At 41.6% G+C, this 20,820-nt stretch overlaps 2 protein-coding genes across 4 annotated transcripts in view; both read left to right on the top strand.

The window, feature by feature from the left end:
- The window catches only part of PTPRR (protein tyrosine phosphatase receptor type R), a 143,941-nt gene extending 132,160 nt beyond the window's left edge, over positions 1–11,781 (top strand). The window contains exons 12-13 of the mRNA XM_054188887.1: positions 3,469–3,582; positions 10,043–11,781. Of these exons, the coding sequence (XP_054044862.1) occupies positions 3,469–3,582; positions 10,043–10,136 (208 nt within the window). The 3' untranslated portion in view covers positions 10,137–11,781. The remainder of the gene's footprint in view (positions 1–3,468; positions 3,583–10,042) is intronic.
- A 180-nt stretch (positions 11,782–11,961) lies between these two features.
- The window catches only part of PTPRB (protein tyrosine phosphatase receptor type B), a 64,430-nt gene continuing 55,571 nt past the window's right edge, over positions 11,962–20,820 (top strand). For all 3 annotated transcript variants that reach the window (XM_054212911.1, XM_054212920.1, XM_054212901.1), the window contains exons 1-2: positions 11,962–12,084; positions 13,373–13,765. In XM_054212911.1, the coding sequence (XP_054068886.1) occupies positions 12,030–12,084; positions 13,373–13,765 (448 nt within the window). In that variant the 5' untranslated portion in view covers positions 11,962–12,029. The remainder of the gene's footprint in view (positions 12,085–13,372; positions 13,766–20,820) is intronic.

Here is a 20,820-nt window from a genome sequence, read left to right on the forward strand (position 1 = left end):
ATGTCCTTCTAATCATTCTAATTAAATTCCATTTTATTGCTTTATATTGATTCATTGCCACATGTTGCAGTTGAAGTAGTAGGAAGTAGTACTGGACTCATTATATTGGTGTAAAGAAGTACGTGAAGCAAAACAGAAAAAAAAAAAATTAAAATCAATGTTTCCTTACCTGCTTTGTCTCATAACTGTGATGATACATCTCTTACAGTTGGGTTAATACTTTTTTTTTTCCTAGAAGTACATCAAAACCAGAACTTTTCATATTGAACCACTTCTTTTCAACTCCATACTTTGGAGATTTAGAGAAATAGAAGACAGATTTGAACCACCCGACATTTTGCAAAATCAGAATGTGATGAATAAGGAACTTTCCCAAATTTTATGCAGCTGTTTATATCAGGAATTGTAGTTTCCCTAAGTAATCCACAAATCTGTGGATGGCTATTGAGAGTCCCATTTTTCCAGTAAGGATCTTCAGTAATGAAGGTCTTCAGAAGAACGGGGTGTCTTTTGGGGGTGAATAATATGACAGCAAAGTGTGTTATTATGAACTGGAGTTTATTCATGATTAAAGACCCAGATATCATCTCAGCTGTGATTAAAATTAATAGTTCTTCAGTGATAACTCAGCTATCTATATGCTCACTACAGTATGGTCTACAAAACGGGTAAACTCACACTCCATTTCATAGTCAGATAATTTTTTCCCTTTTAATTTGAGTTGCAGTTGCGGTCATCCAGGTCTTAGAGAGCCTGTGCGCACTTTTAAATTTGGACCTCAGATACAAATGCACAATTCTCAGTTATTTCCAGAGGAGCATTACAGTGGACACTCAAACAATGATCCTTAATCTGAAGCAGAAGTGCTTTAATAATTTCTTAATGTGACACAAGTGGAAAAAAAGCAATTCAGTTTATTGTACGTGTCTTCTTGTAGCCTGTAAGCACAGGGTGCTGTCTTTCTTACACACTTCAGTGATGAGCCCATTCAGGATATAAGAAGGACTTGACTTATTTTAGCTAAGTAGTTCCTATTCTGCAAAAGAATAGGAGAAAGAGTGAACATTTGTTTTGGTCCTTGAAATCATCAGATCTGATTACACACGTACACCAAGGACACAGATTTCCAAAAGAAGGAAAGTTTTAAATTCATACCAAACTTTATAGTGGCATTCACTGGAAAGGCATGTGTTTCCTCTCTCATGTCACTCATTGAAAGCATGGGTAAATATGAAAAATATCTCCTTAATCTGGCCTTTGGATGTGTAGTTAGGACATCAAAATAAGTTTGGGTTTAATGGCAACTAGGTGGTTTGGGATCAAATACAAGTTTTAATTAGAGATTTCAAATATAGAGGGAAAAGGGCTTTTTATTTAAATTGAATCAATAAGGAAGAATTAGAGCACGGAATTATATTCTGCAAATGTAAAACTAATTTATCCCCCTTTAGTCAGTGAAACCAAATTGCCTGAGAATCTGGACCACAATGCCGTTTTCTACATCCCAGAAGAACCAGCAATTTGGCATATTGGAGGACTTGTAAGAGTTTCTTAAATGAGAATAAGGGATAAAATTTTCATGCTCAGTAACTTGACACTGTTAAAGTTATTGCTGGAAATTTTTGCTTTTCTTTCCTCATCAACTAGTGCATAAACGTGTTCTATAAAAAGCATACTGCCTGCCTCTCTTAATCCCGAAATCGTAACAGTCCAATATTTCACACTCCCAATTAACAGACCACAGTCATTACAAATGAGCTACTACACCTTACACTCCTAAAAAAGAAGGGAAAATTAGAAAGATTATATATAACAGAAATGTATATATAGAACATGTTTGGGTGCTTGAAAATATTTCAAAGTAAGCAGCTCTCCATATTTTGCAGATATACCAGGAAAGAAATGTCAGGCAAGCGAAGAACAATGTCATTTTTATCTCTCACTATCTGAAATAAAGCTATGTAATAGGAGAGGACTGGCACGCCTGAACTGAGGAAGAAAATACATTAGAAAACCCTAATCTTTGTTTAATACATATGAAGAACGTGTCCAAGAACACTTAATCCACCCTCAAAAAAAGGGAAAAAAAGAACCCTTCATTGTAGCCAACTTCACTTACATCTGAATTGTTTAAACTTGTTAGCCCCACTTTCAGGGGTTTCAAAATATTTGAAGAAGAGAAGGGGGGTATGCATTAGACTGCTTTCTCCAAACCCCTCCTTATGAACTATGTCCTTCTGCTTTTGGATACATTTTATCCCATAGTTATTGATGTCCAAAGAGACAGGCTATCAATGCAGGATCTTCATCTCACTCGATCCTTTCTTATGCTGCCAGTTTTACATCTCATTATCCCCTCACGGTTGGCTTAGACATCCTCATATATTTAGTTTTGCTGAGTCCTCTTGGACATTTTCACTTCCAGATGGGAGGGCTCTTGAGTTTCTAAAGCACTCCTATCTTTCATTCCATGGTGAGTAGACTGTGATTTGTTTCAGCTGTAGCAAATGGACATACTCCTGGTAACACTTTGCAGTCAGACATATCAAGCTTCCATCTGAGACACTCAACGGATTCTTCCTGGCGTTAATTTAAATAACTCTTGCAGTGCTCTTATGAGGCAGGTAGCATTCATACCCATTGCAGAAATGAAGAAAGCAAGGCACCAGAGGGTTAAGTGTTTACTATAAAGCCAGGCATGGAGATCTCGACCCCTGACTTCATGTTTTAACTATTTTTCTCACATTTTCCTGCCATGCAGCACAACAGGGTTGAGCTGCACTGAATTCCACATTACTTCAGCAAGAAACAGAGTGGGTCAGAGATTCTCAAAAGTGTTGGATGCCCAAGGAGTGAAAATAATGCCAAAATGGCTGTTTCCAACCAGGCGTCAGGAAAACCTGGGGAGTTACGGCACCAAATCCTTCTCCCTCCAGCAGAATCACAGGAGAGGGGGTTAACTTCATCAGCACGGTTGTAGGTCCTTTTTACCTTCACGGTTAGAGGTATGGTTAGCAAAACCCCTGTATACTTTGAGGGCTTCAAACATAAAGCCCCGCTGACTTTTGCCTCTAGGTGGGCTTTTCCCCCAGCTCAGTGTGTATCTCTTTCGTTTGCTTGGACTGTGCCAGAGAATATTTGGACGTTGTGGTACTAATTGGGATTGGTTTTCTTACCATACACTTGTGTGCAAACTGGAAACGTGTAAGCCTCACAAATTACCCACAACAACTGGACTGCTAGAACGGTGCACCCTTTCATTTCTATCTAAGAAAGTGAGCTGAGAAGTTACCCTTGCTAGTCATGCACCCAAGAACTGTGGGTTCTAGCACTTCTGTGGTTTGTATTTTTAGCGTTTTCGTATCTATTCATGATTTCATATTCTATTCTATGTTTTCATATTATTTTAGTGTTTTCCAGTTTGATCTGTGAACTCCATTCTCCTATTAAATTTTGCCTTCTTTTCAGTGCTGGTATAGGAAGAACTGGATGTTTTATTGCCACGGCCATTGGTTGTCAGCAGTTGAAGGAAGAGGGAGTTGTAGATGCATTGAGCATTGTCTGCCAGCTACGAGTGGATCGGTGAGTTCCAGAAGTACCATAAGTCGGTTAATGATTCTGAAAATCAGACAATGATTCTGAAATCATTACTGAAATGATTCAGTAATGATCGGTAATGGTTCAGTAATGATTCTGAAAACCTTTTCACAGTTGAATGTTTCTTTACATGAATTGGCTGCCATCACTTTTGCTGACCCTTATGACAGCATTTGCTGAATATTCAAAGTAACATTTGTATTTAGATTCTGAGTAAGGAATATTGTTTTCTGGGTGAAACTGGGTGAGACTCCACTGAATGAAATTCTCCTGAGATGGCAACCCTGCAGTTGCTGGGCACTTGGCGCTCCTCTTTTCCTCTCCTGGAGCTTTCTGCTGTCTGCGGCATCCCACTAGGACACAAGAGAGACGGGGCAATCTGGAGGCAAGGGATTGTCTTTGAGCCTGGATTGACAGGGACATCCAGGCTCACTCAGTGTGTAGTTTCTTTATGCAGAGGAGAGAGCCAAATCTGGTGCTGTTGCTATTTCCTCAGCTGTGCTGGGGGTCCTTTTGAATTGGGTTGGCAAACTTGCCCAGCTTAAGAAAATAGCAAGGCATTTTTTGCAGAATTTTCTTAAGTCAGATCAATTCCCTGATTGAATTCACAGCTTGGGAGCAGGAACGCTGTAAGCCAGCATTGTTGCAGAGTGCTTTGTTTTGTGAAACCATGGCTGAAGAGAGATTTGTGTTGGAAAGGAGGATGTGGGTATTGTGCACAATGGAAGCTGCTGGTTTGGTTGTACTTTTCTTTCTTATTCTGCTTGGGGAAACAGGATTTTGTATAAAGTAAATAAACAGGGTCGCACCAAGAATAGAGAAGTTTCATTCCTCTCCTGCTGTAGGTACCAGATCGTATAATTTCCTTGCAAGTATATTAACTGCTTCTGACGTGCATTTCTTCTTTAAATGGAAACAACCCATAAGGGTGCAAATGCTGAAAAAGAGCTCGGGTTGAAGGGACAATGCAGGATTTTTGTGTTCTGAAGAGCTCTGAAAGGTACTGGAACAACAAAGGACCAGAATCCATATAGCTGACTGCGTGTATGGATCACCTCCTCTGCCTTCCCCTCCCACGCGCCTTCATCATACAGAAATTGCAATGTGATCCTCACAGGGCAACACGAGCCACTTAGAGTGTAAAATTCTCCAAGGGGAGTTCCTGACCTAAAAATCTCAGCAACAAAAAAGATGGAAGAGCTGAGGGAAAAACGCTTACTCTGTTTTAAATTATCAACTCCAAATTTCCAACACTCTGTTCTGATTATCTGTTCATCTTATTGAAAAAGGTTTGTAGTGCTCTCCCCTATTTTAGTATTTCTATTATAAGATAATCTTTTTCTTATTGCTTTTACACTCCACTGTAGAGAAGTGGAAGCAAACTCTGGTTTCAGCTACACCATTTTTATGTCATTATTTCAGACGTAGAAAAAATAATCCATATTTCAGCTTTATAACTGACAACACAATTTCATTGAGTGTATCTGACCAATGAACTTTCTTATATGTATTAATATCCAAGATAAACTTGGAAAGAGAATGAAAATCTGACCCAAATAGAAACATTCATAACAGCAATCTCAGTGACACAAAGCTTATAAAAATTCTTAAGTCTTGTGATTTGCACGTTTCTGTAGTTTTTTGAGTTTCAGATTATATAAATAGACTCCAGAGATCTTGCTTAAGGCACCTCAGCTCTTCATATTCTCAGGCATTGCCTGAGACAAAAAGTATATCTGTGTTTTAATTTTTAAAGTCATTTTTCTGGGCAAAAATCAGTAACCAAAAGCTCCTTTTCTTTCCCTTTTCCAATTGGCCATATTGTGGAATGGATCTCACTCACCTGGCAGTCAGTTTATAGCAAGGATTGTTAAGGCAGAGCTTAGCACCCCTAAGGCTATGGTAGCCGCTGTCAGCCCAACCAGATTGCAGGTTCATAAAATGGACAAGCATCAGTGCTATATGGACAAAACTCCACGAGACCAGCTGGCCCTGATGACCCGGTCTCCTGACGTGGTGGTTATTGGTAGATGGCGTGTGAGGTGGGCTCATTACATGTGGCATCAAGCTGGAAAAATGAACTAAACATCCCACTAGGTGTGGCTGCAAGAGCTGCCTCTGGCCACAGCTGTGTTGCACTTCAGTTACCGGCCTGGCCAACATTAGCAATGGGGTACAACCAGGAGCAGAGCAGCAACAGAGATGAGGCTGTCTTCCTCGTGATACAGGCCAGCAGCTGAGCTCCAATTTATTCTTTGTACGTAAGATTTGCCCTCACAAAACAGAAAAAAGAGAGTTTATCATAAAAGGGTCGTTTTATCTAACCACCTAGGGGCCAGACACCTGCCCAAGAGGTACACTGAATCGTTTCATTTCTGATACCTCATCTCCGCTAGGATCCCAAGCAGGCTTGCTCATGCTCAGAGCTGCACCATCCAAACGCAGACCTACTGATGGAACAAACACACTCGATGGTATCCACTTATGTGTGAACTTTTTGTCAGATGGGTCCGTGGCCACATTTCTACCAAAGTGAATTGAGCAATAGGAGAATAGAGAAGAGCTGCGTTTGAGGGGCTCACCGTGATGCTGTAGTGATTTACCAAAACATTCCCATTGCCCAGCACACTCAGTGAGAACTGAACAAGCATCCAGACAAATTGCAGATGGTGGCAAAGAGTTATGCTGAAAAATACTTTAATTAACTGCCTACGTAGCTCCTCTGGAAACAGAATTTAAAATAGAGCTCTAGCAGGGAATGAGACAGGGGAGAGCTGTTCCCAGGTAAGGCATGTCCAGATACCCCTTTCTGCTTAGCTGTTCAGCGTAAGTTTAGGGGTGAACAGATCTGGCAGTAATCATCTGTGCTGAGTTAACATGAGGAAATAACCATCCATTCAAAATCTTGACCCGGGATGGAGATACAGCCATGCTCGGTGTGGATTCATAGAAAGATAGACCCACAGGTCTGCTCAGCTTACTTTTTTTCCCAGTTCATTTTTTATGTTTTGCAACAGAAACAGGAAATGTTTGATGTGAGGCATCTTCAAGACTTACTGTGATATCAAGAAACTTTGCACATTCTTAACCTTAAAGGCACATTCTTGGAATGACGTCCGATAACTTTGCTCTTGGCTCCTCAGACAGGATGAAAAGAGTTTCCAGTGTGCGTCAATTCATTGTTTAAGTGTTTTGACTAATCACTTTAGGTTCAAAAAAAAATCTCAAACCCTGCATCACATTCATTCTGGAGCAGACTGCATCCAGCTGCACTAGCAGCAAGCCAGAGGGCAGGGTAAAGGACCTTTCCCTTCCCCGTGGCTGCTGGTCACAGTCCCCAAGCCCTAAGAGTGCCAGGGGCTGTTTTTTCCAAGCACAACCCCAGACAGCCCCAAAGAAGCAGAGGCCCCAGCAGCTCACAGAGGAGCTGGCAGTATGGGCTGGCAGAGGACGAAGGCTGCACGCCCAGAGGTGCCGTAGCTGTGGGTACATCCCTTCTGGGCACTAGGGATGTGGAAGAGGAAACCTCCCCTCCTTGAGGAGATTTCCTCCTGAAACGCTCTTCCATGCAGCCTTTTGCACAAACTGATGTTTTTGGGTCACAGATAATTCCTTGCTATTAAACGTGAGCCTTGCCCAAGAACAAAGGGGAGGAGGACTTGGGGATTATCAGTAGATGAAAAATTGGACATGAGCCAGCAACGTGTGCTCACAGCCCAGAAAGCCAATTGTATCCTGGGCTGCAGAAGAAGCAGCATGGCCAGCAGTTCAAGGGAGATGATTCTGCCCCTCTACTCCACCCTGGTGAGACCCCATCTGGAGTACTGTGTCCAGCTCTGGAGCCCCCAGCATAAGAAGAAAATGGACCTGTTGGAGCAGGTCCAGAGGAGGGTTACAGAAATGATCTGAGGGCTGGAGCACCTCTCCTATGAGGACAGGATGAGAAAGTTGGGGTTGCTCAGCCTGGAGAAGAGAAGGCTCGGGGGAGACCTTATTGGGGCCTTTCAGTACTTAAAGGGGGCCTACAGGAAAGACAGAGACAAACATTTTAGTAGGCCCTCTTGCGACAGGACAAGGGCTAATGGTTTTAAACTGAAAGAGGTACGATTTAGACTAGATATAAGGAAGAAATTTTTTACCATGAGGGTGGTGAGGCACTGGAACAGGTTGTCCAAGGAAGTTGTGGATGCCCCATTCCTGGAAACATTCAAGGTGAGGTTGGACAGGGCTCTGAGCAGCCTGATCTAGTGAAAGATGTCCCTGCCCACGGCCAGGGGGGTTGGATTAGATGATCTCTAAAAGTCCCTTCCAACCCAAACCATTCTGTGATGCTGTGGTTCTGTGAATCCCTTGTATAATAGCACTGACAAGGCTATTATACAATATTATACAATATATTATATTACTGCCCCTAAGCAGACAGGGACGAGCACTCGTTTGCCCACACAAAGTTCAGAAGTACCGTAACATCTTGGTTGTGCTTGCGAGCACAGGCCAAATGTGGTAGCACTGGGCTCAGCCCCAGCCAGGCTTATACCTGCTTTCTAGGGGATTTTGTGTTCATCACCGAAGAGGAAGGAGCAAGGATAAACCCCACAAACAGCCTAGTGCAGCCAGATTTGTTTTAACCTGCCCTTCCTGCCAAGTCCTTCTCCCTGGATACGTTCCCTTCCTCCACCCCTTCCACACAGCAGATCTAACCTGGGAAATGCACTCCCTCAGAGCACATCTTGGGGGGACATTGATGGGGAAGACAGGGAGGGAAGCTGGCTGGGAAGGGGTTGCGTGGGCAGGGCAGGACGCAGCAGCGAGGAGGAAGGAAGGAGGCTAAGCAGCACAGAGGACCAGAGCAAAGCCCTCCCGTCACCTTTAGAGTCTCGCTGGATCTACAGGCAGGGGACAGGGACAGAGGAGAGCAGCTGAAGGCAGCAGGCAGCCAAGAGTTATGAATTTGTGGATGTCTTTGTTGGCAAAGCTAAGAGGCTGCTGCATTTTGCACCGGATGGGACCGTTTAAGGACCTGTGATTTGGTTCCTAGGAATAGCATATCATAATAGGCATGCAGCTCACTAAAAGGTGTTCTACAGTTGCCTGAGCTCACTGGAGGAGCACAGAGAGCTGATCGCTTGCTTAAAGAAGTAGGTATTATTTTAATTATGTTTTTCCTGCCACAGCCATTTAACGATCCAGTATCACTGAGGAAACTTAAAGGGCCTTATGGTTGTGGATAACATTCTCTAATACTGAAGGACAATACTTGTTGAGGCAGTTTTACCATTTTTCATATAGCTTTGTATATCAGTAGACCCCTTTGTTGCTAGGGTGTTTGAAGGGATCACGTGGGGGTTTGTCAGACCTTCTCCTGTAAGATACCTGTCTTTGGCATTGCTCTGGATCCAAATCCCTCATGAATTTGTTTAAATGAAGATCTAGCTGAAGCCAAATACAATGCATATCTTAACGTCTTCCTTCCCGCTATGGCCATTTACTCTTTCATCCCCCCAAAGGTAATGCTGAGGATGAACTAGGGCTTGGTTCTAGAAGCAGAGTAGGCAGCTTTGAGTACCCTGGCAGATGAGGTATTAAAAGTGGAATTAAGTAAATTTAAGGCTTCACTCCGTGAGAAGTGAGACCTGGAAGACCTTAGTACTGTCAGAAAGAGGCTCAGTTTAATTTTAGAGCTGAATGATCCCACTTTTACTAAATATCACACCTGTCTCCTGTAGGACATCATCCCCTCCCTACCAATGCAATTGGCACTGGAGATGTGGGATTTGATCCTCATACTTAGACCTGAAAAAGGGGTTGTTATCAGGTGAATATATTAAATGTAGGGATCTAATCCAAGCTGTCTGTAACTAGTCCTTTTTATGGTCAAGTTAAACCCTTCTGTATTGTTGGTGCTGAAATGAGTCACTGCTGTAAAATTTCTTAGGTGGCTGCTGTTCAGACAGGATGCACTGTAGGCGTTAGAAAGAGGACAGGAAGAGCTGTTCGCCGCACAGGCGATGTGAGGGTCACCAAAGGTTACATTTTTAGTAAAGGACAAAAACGAAAGGCCAAATTCTGAATACTGCCTTGCTCCATCAATAGTAATGCTGCATCCGTGTGTCTGGCCTTCCTTGCCTGAATGACCGAGCAAAATTCTCTATGGATGTGTTGAATTTGAAATGTATGTTTTACTAACATAGATGCTAGATGTTTTCCTCTCTCCTTCTTACCCTGACGGAATTGGGAATGGTGGTTCATGCTGGGCATGTGCTGAATGGTGTAAGTTATGAAGAAAGTACTTCTCCTCAGGCAACTCTCCCACTTACTCAAGCAAACTCTAAGTCAAAACTTGAGAAAAGGGCTTGTATTGTCTGGTGGTCATGGGGTTGGCAGGGGCTGGAGGTTGTTGCGTTCTTACGAAACAACATTTCGTTCCGATGTGTTTCCTTTTCAGAGGTGGAATGGTTCAGACCAGCGAACAGTATGAATTTGTGCACCATGCACTGAGTCTGTATGAAAGCAGACTTTCTGCAGAAGCTGTCCAGTGAAGCCACGGAGGGTAAAATCGAATGTCAGTCTCTTGAGGTAATTTATTTCATTACCTACCAGCAGCTTCTTCAAGGAGTTTACTGCAGTGGGAAGAGCGGCTTTGAGGCCAACTTCTGAAAGGATTGTGGATGGTTTGGCAAAAGTGTAGAGATTGCTGGACCCTTACTGTATATGAATGTATTGTGAGCTTCCCAAAAATGATCTATAAAGAAGGTACCGTATTGAAACAACAAATGGATTTCACGTATATATCTAAAGGTGGGTTTAATTCTGTAATACTGATATCTGCCATATGGAATGTATGTATGTGCTACTGCTGCAGTTGGATGGACATTGGAACTTCCACAGAAGAAATGTTTATCAAGTGTATAAATGCTTTAACGTTTGCAAACTGTCTTGTGAATGGACTGTCAACTGTACTGTAAAGTGCTATTACTGATTATGTGGTGAGCTTGTTTCTTGGCCACATAATATTCTTGCTGCTAAAATTGCAAGTGTTCAATTATGGATTAGAAAAAAAGATGAGATAATAAAAAAATCAAAAGTCTTGGTTTTGAAAATATTCAAAAGCAGTTAATATTTTATATGGAAATATATGTTCTTCCTACTATTAACTATTAAATGTGTATTTACTGTAGGTCTTACAGAGCAGCTGCAGGGCACAATGTCTGTTATTCAGTGTGTATGTATTTACCCTGTACTGTTGATTGTCTTAGAACATGCTTCTGCTACAGACCCAGATCCAGTGTATTTGTAAATTGTGTAAGTCATTTTACTTTTAAAAGAAACTTTGTAGCATATATTAAATGGTAAGGATTTTAAATATTTGTCTGTCTTTTATTAATATGGGATTTTTTGCTTATGTTGTTTATCTGCTCTATCTCTTTCAGTAAGAGGTGGACGCCTTTAGTGATATGAACTGTTCCACAACAGGTTATACAAGAAAGAAAATGCTGCTATGACTGTTTCCTTTAACATTCAGCAAGAGTTTGTTTTTAAGAGAAATGCAAAGTTGGCATTATGACTTACAGCACTGGGAGGTCTGTTTACAGGGTATAATGAGTTTTTAATGCAGTGATGTTGACTTTGCTTCATACTGCTAATAAATTACAGTTGATATAAAATATTTACTGAAGTCTCTGTTCTTGCTTAGATCAGTTAATGCACCACACGCTCTTGTACCCCCATAAACAGGCACAGCCTAGCACAGTTTGGTTAGCCACCACCATGGCTTCAGACCACTGGAGAGCCAATCCAGAGGACATGGGCAATCTCCCACTGACATGGAGCAAGGTGGATCACCTGATGGGAAGGCAAAACCAGCATCACTTGATCCCTCGGGGGGAGTTCGTGTAAGACCCAGTGCAGACTTAAGAGATTTTTCCTCCTCCTCTTCCCCTTGCCTCCCCCTCTCCACTTGGCTTTTAGAACTTGCGGAGTTAGAAGTATCAATATGGAGATTTTGCTTGATTATGTACACTTACCAAAAAATGTGTGTTTGTTCCCTGGATAATACAGTATATACTTCTTCAGCCCCATCCAAATCACCTGCAGGTTGTAAGATTTCACAGGCAGCAAATTACACAAAAGTATAAAACCTTTTTATTAGACTTCTAGTCTAAAGAGATTCAATGTCATCTCTTTTAGTTACCCGGGTGTTTAAAAACCTCTCTCTCTTTTGCTTGTATTTTTCCAAAATAAAGCAACTTGTAAACTCTGAAGAATCATATGAAAGGACAAAGTGGTGTAAAACTCCCCAAAACAATTGAATAGAAGGAAGTGCTCGTCACTGACTTTTTCCCCCTGTGAAGGCACATTTCCTTCCTAGCCTTCGCTTCACTTATCTGAGGTGGGTTTTTTTAAGAGAAGCATGGGGAGTTGCTAGAGGCAAAATGGATTCTTTATTTCACGTCCTGGTTTCTACCTGTCTTGCCTTGACATTCTCAGGTAAGTGTCTCTCCCCACTTCCCCTCTGCTGTATTGCTCTTTCTGACGCCGAGCAGAGCCCTCTGGGGCAGCTGGCGACTTACAAAAACCGAGTCACTTCTTCTCTTGGGTTCATACAAGAGGAATGGGGGGCAGGGCCAACGTAGCCCGTTCTGTTTAGATTTCTTTCCAAATGAAAATAAACTGTCTTCTTCTATGCTGTAGATACCTCTTCTGTTTTTAAGAAGATCTCCTGGTAGACAATCCGGGAGCTGAGCTTTGGGACAAGCTCTTCGAAGGGGAGATTCCTATTTTTTATTCTACTCTGTGAAACTCCCAGAGCCAGGAGCTTTCTGTGATGCTTAGTTAGAAGATACCCAGATCTGTAAAAACAGGGGGATGACAAACCTCAGTCAAGGGAAATAAATATACATGTTGCATTTAGCACTTTGTAACTAGCAAGGCTGGAAATGTTTGAGTAACTGAGATTATAAAAAGAGAAAAACGTAAACAAGATGTGGCAGGGAGGCTGCATTTGAAATATCCAGTTCTGTGTTCTGTAACAAGTACGGATTTTGCTTTAGTAACTTCAGGGTTTTTTGATGAATGCATTGTAGTTCTCCTAGCTTGAGCGTTTGGTGTTGATCTTTAAGTGTGGTGGCACAAAGAGCTCATCTAATGTGAATTAGGATGGTCACAAAACTAACAGCTAGAGGCATTGGAGTAAATCCAGTAAAACAGATGTACTTCCTATCAGTAAAGAGCCTCCATTCCTGTAACGGCACAGGCACTCAGAGACACACAGATTTGGGAATATCCTCTTATATGTTTTCTTCAGAAACACTAGGAGTTTTAGTAAAACAATTTCCATGCTGTAAATTATATTGTAAAAAGACTGTGTCATAAACCATGAAAAAGACTGAGAGCTTGTGTAGATGTGTGTATGCTTTCAAGCAGGGGAAGTGGGGTATTTAGAATTGGTATTTAAAGTCAATAGTTCTTGGATTCCTTTCATATCCAGTTTAATTTTTTTCATTCTTGTATGTCATGAAGGTCAAGGTGACCTTTGCCACAGAAGTTTGCTTTTTGCGTTCTCACTCTTTGCATTACCAGTACTTGTATCATGTGGGTTGTCCATTTGGGTTTTTTTAAAATAGGTTCAACACATGGAAAGTTCATGAAAAGTTCAACACATAGAAAGTGGGAAGCGAGATTTATTTGCTGATATACTTTAAATCATCAAGAATTTGCTTTTTGTTAAATAACCGTGTGTAATCTATTGCATTTTTCTGGAATTTTCCTCTTCCAGAAGGGTTTCTGATTATCCATGTCCAGAAACAGCAGTGTCTTTCAGAAAAGAGAGGAGTCATTATGGAAAAGTGCAATATGACCAACCTCAACCAGCAGTGGCAGTGGACGGCAGATGACAGGCTCCTCCATGTGAAATCCGCCCAGTGCCTGAGCATCTCTACACGCTCTGCCCTGTCATCTCGCAGCATCATCGTTGATTGTCCCCAGGCAGTCAGGTGGACTTGCCAGGAGGAGGATGGGCTCCTGAAGGTGGCCAACAGCTCTCTCTTTCTCACAAAGCAAGGTCAGAAGGTAATGGCCAAGCAGAGTAAGAAATACCTTCATACTTGGATGCAGCTAGAAGCCAGCGAGACGGGAAAACCTGTTTATGTAAATCTGTGCTCAAAGCAAGGTGAGCTACTCCTTCAGGGAAGTATCCTGAAAGTTTTCGTAACAAAAATGTCTCTTTTATGCTAACTTAAATGTTAAAAATTATGATATTTTATTCATATAGAAAAATGTTTGTCATAGTTGAAAGTAGTTTAAAGAACCATAAAAAGAACAGATGAGATGAGTGCTGTCGTTCTCACAACTGGTGGGGCTTTTAAGCCATTTTATATTTTCAGGATGTCTCTCCTTTTCTCCACTCCCAATCTTGTCTCATTTCCTTTTTCACTTTTAAACAGAATCGTGGGTACTAATTCCTAGTACTTTTAAAAAATAATGGATGTATAACAGTCCTTCTCCTCCCCATTCATTTTATCATACAAATCCAGATTCAATCTGTCAAGAGCAAGAAGACATCTGAAAATCAAACACTTGCACAATTATTTCTCTGATTAATCCAAATCCATGATTAGAACAGACATGGCTTACACATTCACGTGTTTACACGGTGTCACTTCGCACTTAGATGCAATATATATGAGAACACTCAAAATCCTCAAGATAATGAACTGAATCAAAAATCTCAGAAATTCTTGCAATAGCAGTTTGAGGTACGTGGGCCTGTGCACATACTCATAGATGTGTTGATATACCTCTGTGGTTATACGTTTCCATATCCATAGCAAAAGGAAGGTAGAACAGTTTGAGTGCTGCTTAATAACACTGTCCTTGATATCCTGTTGTCAATCCTTCCTGACAGTACTGTTGAAATTCTTCTTGCGCACTATTAAGCAGTTCGTCATGGTAAATAAGAACAACCTGCAGAGTTAAGCTTTTTATTGGGGAACACACAATTTATTCTTGTCTTCACAGGATTTTAAAAAAATGGTTTATGACCCAATACTTTTGCACATGGCCAACTTTTCAGAGTGTTTAAAACAAATCCGTGTTCTTTCTAACCGTTCTAAGCACCCATTCATTGTAAGGCAAAGTACCATTTTTTTCAGCAAATCTGCACTTGCAGAACTCTACTCACAGCAGCAGGACTACTCACCTGAGTGGAGGTCTGACAGGACAGCTTGCAGATTCAAGGAATGGAAAAGTGGCCAAGATGCCATTCCAGCCCTCCCATATATTTTAGGGATTAAAAAGGAAAAATTGTTTGAAGTCCTGTGTATAGGGTGAGTATGGCTTGCTTATTCGAAGACACCATGAAAAATTAAGATGAGGTACGCAGGCAGTGTTATTTTCTTTAGATAGCTGGATGAAGCGTGGCCTAACAAAGTTAAAGTAACCTTCCATCCTTTTCTTGATCATCCTCAGAGGAGAAGCAATTTAAGACCAATGAGTACTAAGACAGTTATCATGGGGTATTAAAGCACCTTCTCACCTATTTACTGTGCTCAGTCCTTTAATGAATTTACCTTAATTTTCTTGAAATTTTCTCCATAGGCAGGCCTGTAGATCCACTTTAAGAGTCTCACTGTGTCTGTTATCTCCTTTTTGACAGCTCTGGGAAGCTCTGCTAAGAAATCAACAGGACATTATACTCCTCAATAGCTAACTAAGAATTCTAGATATATAAGAAACTCATAAAGAGTTGAAGTAGTGCAAAGAGATTAATTTTCTAATAATAATAATAATAACAACAACAACAATAATAATAATAAGTAGTAGTACAAGAACAAAATCTAATGCTCACAATGCTGGTCTTGACATCCATATGCATGTCAAAATTTTCAATGTTGAATGCATAAAATTCGTTTTCCAAGAACATCTGTCTGCTTTCAGTGAAAGCAGCAATGGATCAGCCTAAAATAACATATTCAGTCTATATTTAGCTAAGATAGTAAAAACTGAGCAAAGTCTTTGGAGCTAAAATGGCTGTTTTTCTACTCCTTACTAACACCATATTTTGATATAATTTACCCTTTGTTTTCATAGTACTCATAAAAATAGTTATATTTTGGCAAAGGAGTGACTCACTGAATTGCATCCCAAACATCTTATCAGCCCAGATATAGTACAAGCTCCAAACCCAACAGCTGCAACTACCTTTTATTCTGGACCTAACTCAAGTGCCAAGTATGATTTTTCTGAGCCTGGATAAAGTCTGGGTTTGGATTTGTATTTCAAATCAGCCATCTGAGATGTGTTTGGATGTACATTTTTTTGCTACAATCCTGACCTAAATGACTCTTCGTGGAAATCAGGATCAGTTTAAATATGTACCACACCTCTGTTCCGTCAGGGATCACTTTAAGTCTGACAGCAGACAGTCTTTCTCACACAAAGCTGTGATTGAATCTGGCCTCTGGCTGAAACAGCTAACATGAAGAAGGGACACGAGGTATCAATCTCCCTTGAGATGGTGAGGCTTCAGTTCTCATCAAATTCATGAGGAGATTCTGGGCGGAGAGAGGAATAGTCTGTATAGTGATGAGGTCTTCTTTTCACTAAGCGTCTGCTGGGTCAGAGCTTCTCTAAGCACAGGACCCAGGACAAGGGACGGGAATGGAAACAGGGAGGAGGAAAACATGGGGGAAGTGAAGGGATAGAAGGCTGGACAACTGAAAAGAGCAAAAATTGTTGCATCCAAGTAACAATTGCAGAGCAAACCTCATCTCCTCTTGTATGTTTGGAAAGCACCCAGAGCACTGCTAATGCTGACCCACTAACACTGATGTCACTTCTGAGTTGTGTAAGCAATTCTTAAAAGCTTCTTTTGGTCTGGGTAGGTTACTTTCAATAAAATATCCAATTAAGAACAGAGGTAATGCTATGTGGCACCTCGAATATTACCAACAAACCTCAAAACCATTGCAGACCAACAATTGTTCACTCAGTGGAGAATGACTTCAAATAGGGAGACACAAGTCCAAGCTGTATCCTGCAGTTATTCACTGAGATCTAGAGGCTGTCACACAGCCTGTAGAGCGGTCTGGATGCAGAAGGTGACATCAACTGTTTTGTAATATGGTGCTCTGCATTGCATTTCTCTCCTACCATATCATACATAGTAGGGACATTTCCTGAAGGAATTGTAGCTGCAAAACCCTAGAACTGTGGATATCAAGGCAAAGCCCCATTCAAGAGAGTAGCTGATTTTGTGGAGGAGAGTGTTTTTATTACTTACCGTTATTGCCAAATACTTAAGAACCATAGTGGGATCTACAAAGATATAAAACAAGTTGGACAAGGAATTCAAATAGCGTCTTTTTATCTCTTGTTTTGTTTGCAGTCTAAAATAGACAAAATATCAGATACTATGTATGAGCCAAAGCCTGATGTGCCGTTCGATGTTCAAACTGTTACCTCCACAGTCCTTCCTCCTTTTCTACCCCAGTTTCTGGGCCTCTATATTCTCTTTCCTGTGCGCATCTCTCTTCCCCTTATCCCATTTCTAGTTTGCCTTCTTCATATCAGAGCCTGAGCTTACTGAGTTCACATCCCACTGCTGACACTTCAGTGGGTGAGATGGCGGGTGGAAGAGACTCAGAGCGCGCTCCGAACCACTGGACCAGCAGTAACAACTGCAGAACAGGGTAAAGGAAGACACGTGCATCTTCTTGGCACTCTTGGGAAAGCAATCACGTTACTATCTCCAGGCTTTAATTTTTCCATGCCTTTAGCGTTTGTAATGACTGCAACAATCCATCCGTAAGTTCACAACAGGTTGGATTTGTGTGTGTGTAACCTTTACAAATTTCTCCAGGAAAAATTAGAACAGTGAGAATATTTTCATTCCACCTTCAAGTTGACCCAAAACTTTTTTCCTAAAAAAAATTCACTCAAACAAATTTTTATCTCCCTGAATTATTATTTTATAGGACTTTGTAAGTAAAAGAGTTTCTTAACATCTGTGTGAACCCATGAAATACCAAAACCTACTTGAATCTTCTTTGTTTGGTCAAAGCTATAAATGGCTGACAACTGTTGCTCAGCTCCACCTGGAAAATGAAAGGCATCAAATGTCAGATCCTTGGACATAATTACAAGACCTTGTACACAATCCAATAGCACACTGTTGGAAGCACAAAGATAAATGTGTTCTTACATTTGGTAAAAAGAAATGGAAAAATCTGCAGTGTAGCCTAGATCTTTTGTTCTCATAAATTTTCAAAGTCTCAGTAAGCCACAGCGCAGAGAGTATAGAACAAAATCAGCTCAGCTACTTTCATAGGGAAAAAATGGAATGATATGAACAGCTTCCCAGAGCAACCAGGAGGATGGCAAGTCCTGCTTTATTATTTCATCTTCTGCTGCAAGTGCCAGTTCCAGACAACTGTACTGGTAATATTCACGATTACGTTCTCTCCCTTTTTGTTTGTATGGATCTCTGTGTAGAAGCTGGAGTGGGTTTCAGCTTCTACATATCTAAATGTAGGGGACTGAAGGAAGGGCTTATTTCAGTTGTGTCAACATAGGTGCTTTTTGCCATTTGAGATGCTCTGGGTCATCCCACCTGACCTCTGTCTGCCTACCCAGAAAGACATAGCTGACCCAGTGTCCCATAGGTGCTATGAGAGCCCTGAGCAGATGCCTCCGATGCCGTAGGGCAGTTCAGATTACGCTAGGTAACTATGTTTAGGCAATTGAACCAGGTCCTAGGTGTCTACATAGTAGCTCCTGTTCTGAGCTTTCTTCAGTAAAGATGTAATCCATGGAGTTAATGGAGTCTAGATACCTTTCAGTGACCAAAAATCCACTTCGGGGTGAGCTGGGGCTATCCAGAGTGTCAGAAATAGGGCTGATAAACCGATGATATTATCACTATAGTTATCTGGGATGTTCTGCTAGGACTGGTGCTGAAAGTTCAAAAACAAGCAAGAAAAAGAGCAGCTCAGGATTAGTCTGGAGTTTGTAGACATTTGACCTCTCTGACATGAGATACAAACATTGCTAACTTTACAGCATTTCAGATAAAGAAGGTGACGTTTTTTCAAGTGGCATAGATTTTGCAGTTTTTAAAAGGACTACATTGAATGGCAAAGAAAGGACATTTAGTGGATTTTGTTCTTCTGTCACACTCCTACGTACAACAGAAATCTGAATTATGTTTTTAAAATAGAGTCTTTGTTTTTGCAGTCTATTTACAAGTAGTTAGACAGCTAAAAAGACAATTCATTTTGTCCTGCACATGCAGAGATCTTAAAACGACTCCTTCCAGTTTCAAGTCTTACTGTCAGCGAGTTAGAGGTAGTCTTACGGAGTATTTCTTCTTATACAATAGATATCTGATTCCTTTCTGTTTCATTAGCAATTCAGCCTTAGTTTTCTGAAACTGTGCTTTAATAGGTAGGTAGATAGATACGGTGCAAGCTATTGCAGAAAGCTGCACCATGCCGGCTCGTCTGAGTCTGAAGGCAGCACTGTGGAGTTCTCAGTACTCGACAGCTAACCAGCACTCGTACTCATCCTACATGCAAAACGTATGGATTTCCTTTCCTTGTAGGCAGCCTGCTGCTGTGCAGATGGATGCAGTCTGCAGGACACCCCATGGATGAAATATGCGCTTAGTCAGAATGCCATAATTTCTCCTGGGTGTGCTACTGATGATTACAATGGTATGTTCACACGCTGTATATCATTCAGCCACTAGTGATCAGCGTCAGTGTCAGTGCTGCAGTTCTGTTCCCATGAACGGTTTAATGACTGATTTCCAAAGAGACTGCTAGAACAATGCTAAACACTTCTGAAAAATCCCACTGTTGGGATTTCTGTGTACTTTACTGATGTCCAGATGGGAGGTGAGTTTTTTCTGGTTTAAAAATTTGGAGCTCAAGTTGTGTATAAATCTGTTTGCTTGGGTCTTATAATATGCAGTTTTCTTTTATAAGTGCCTGCTATTAAAGAAGGGCTATGAGGGTCCTTATGCTGGGACCATAGTGACTTTCCTTAGAAAAAGAACGTAAACCTGGATCCCGATTTTCTTGAAGTGAGGGCAGATATGAACCCTATTAGTCAGTCCAATGTAGCATACATGGGAAGTCCTGTTACGTATATCCGAAGTTCCGGTGTGGCATAGTGCTTAGCACAAGCCATTTCCACCCGTAGGTTACAGGTAAGAGACTGTTGTCAGTCTTTGCTGGGAAAGATCCTTTAACTGGAAACCCAGGGTAGCCCTGAGCTTAAAAATAGGAGTCGGGTTGTGCAGTGACCAAGCACTTGTTCATGGTACCTCCTCGGGCTGGTGGAACGTTGCTGAGGACCAAGCGTTTTGCTTCCAGGAGAGTCGAGCTCTCCCCTCCGCTCCCGCACCAGGAATGCTGGTTTTCCCCTGGCTGCCGAGTCCCGTAAATGTCGCTGGCGGCACCAGCTTCCCTTTTATGGAGCAGCAGCTTTCCTGAAGCACAATTGCACTGGAACGCAAACGTCTTCCTGTTGGAATTGCTGCTATTTGTCTGTAAATAAATCCAAGATTTTTTTTTTAATGTGTTTTTGTTGGGTGTGTAAATCTATATTTAGGAACCCAATTGAGTGGCCTTTTTTCCCAAGCAGCTGCTGACCACTCAGATGTACTTTTGTTTAGCCGTCTTTCTATCAGTAAGCTACTCCCTGCTGAACTTGGAGATATCTCAGAGGCAGAGAGCCAGCAGGCCTAATTCTTTCCAAGTCCTTTGGGCTTCTAGTTGCCTTTCTAGTTGCCTACTGCAGACTTTCAGAGACCCCCGACTAATGGGAGATCTGCAGGAACAATGACTGACATGGAATTTAGGCTGAGGCTGCACTTGTGTCAGCTGATGGGTTTATTTCAGCAGCTGACGACAGCTTGAGAACAGGGCCGCCCCTGCCAGACTCTTCCCTGTCCTTTTGGTGGGGGCCATGAAGGTACGTGAGGTAGGATCACAGCAGACTCGGCACCGTAGGCGCTCTGCAGGGGATTCTGCAAACGCAGCAGCATGAAGGTGATGGTGCAGTGTTGGACCAGACCTGAGGGATTGACGAAACCCTCTGCACGGGTATAAGAGAGAGCAGAATTCGATCTGTAGTACTGTTTTCAGTGCCTCGATTTGGAAAAATATTTGATCAATATTTTTTGCAATTAAGTGGAGACTTGAAGATTTTTATTCCCAGAGA

Source organism: Rissa tridactyla, chromosome 1 (genome assembly GCF_028500815.1).
Source record: "Rissa tridactyla isolate bRisTri1 chromosome 1, bRisTri1.patW.cur.20221130, whole genome shotgun sequence".
Classification (NCBI taxonomy): domain Eukaryota; kingdom Metazoa; phylum Chordata; class Aves; order Charadriiformes; family Laridae; genus Rissa; species Rissa tridactyla.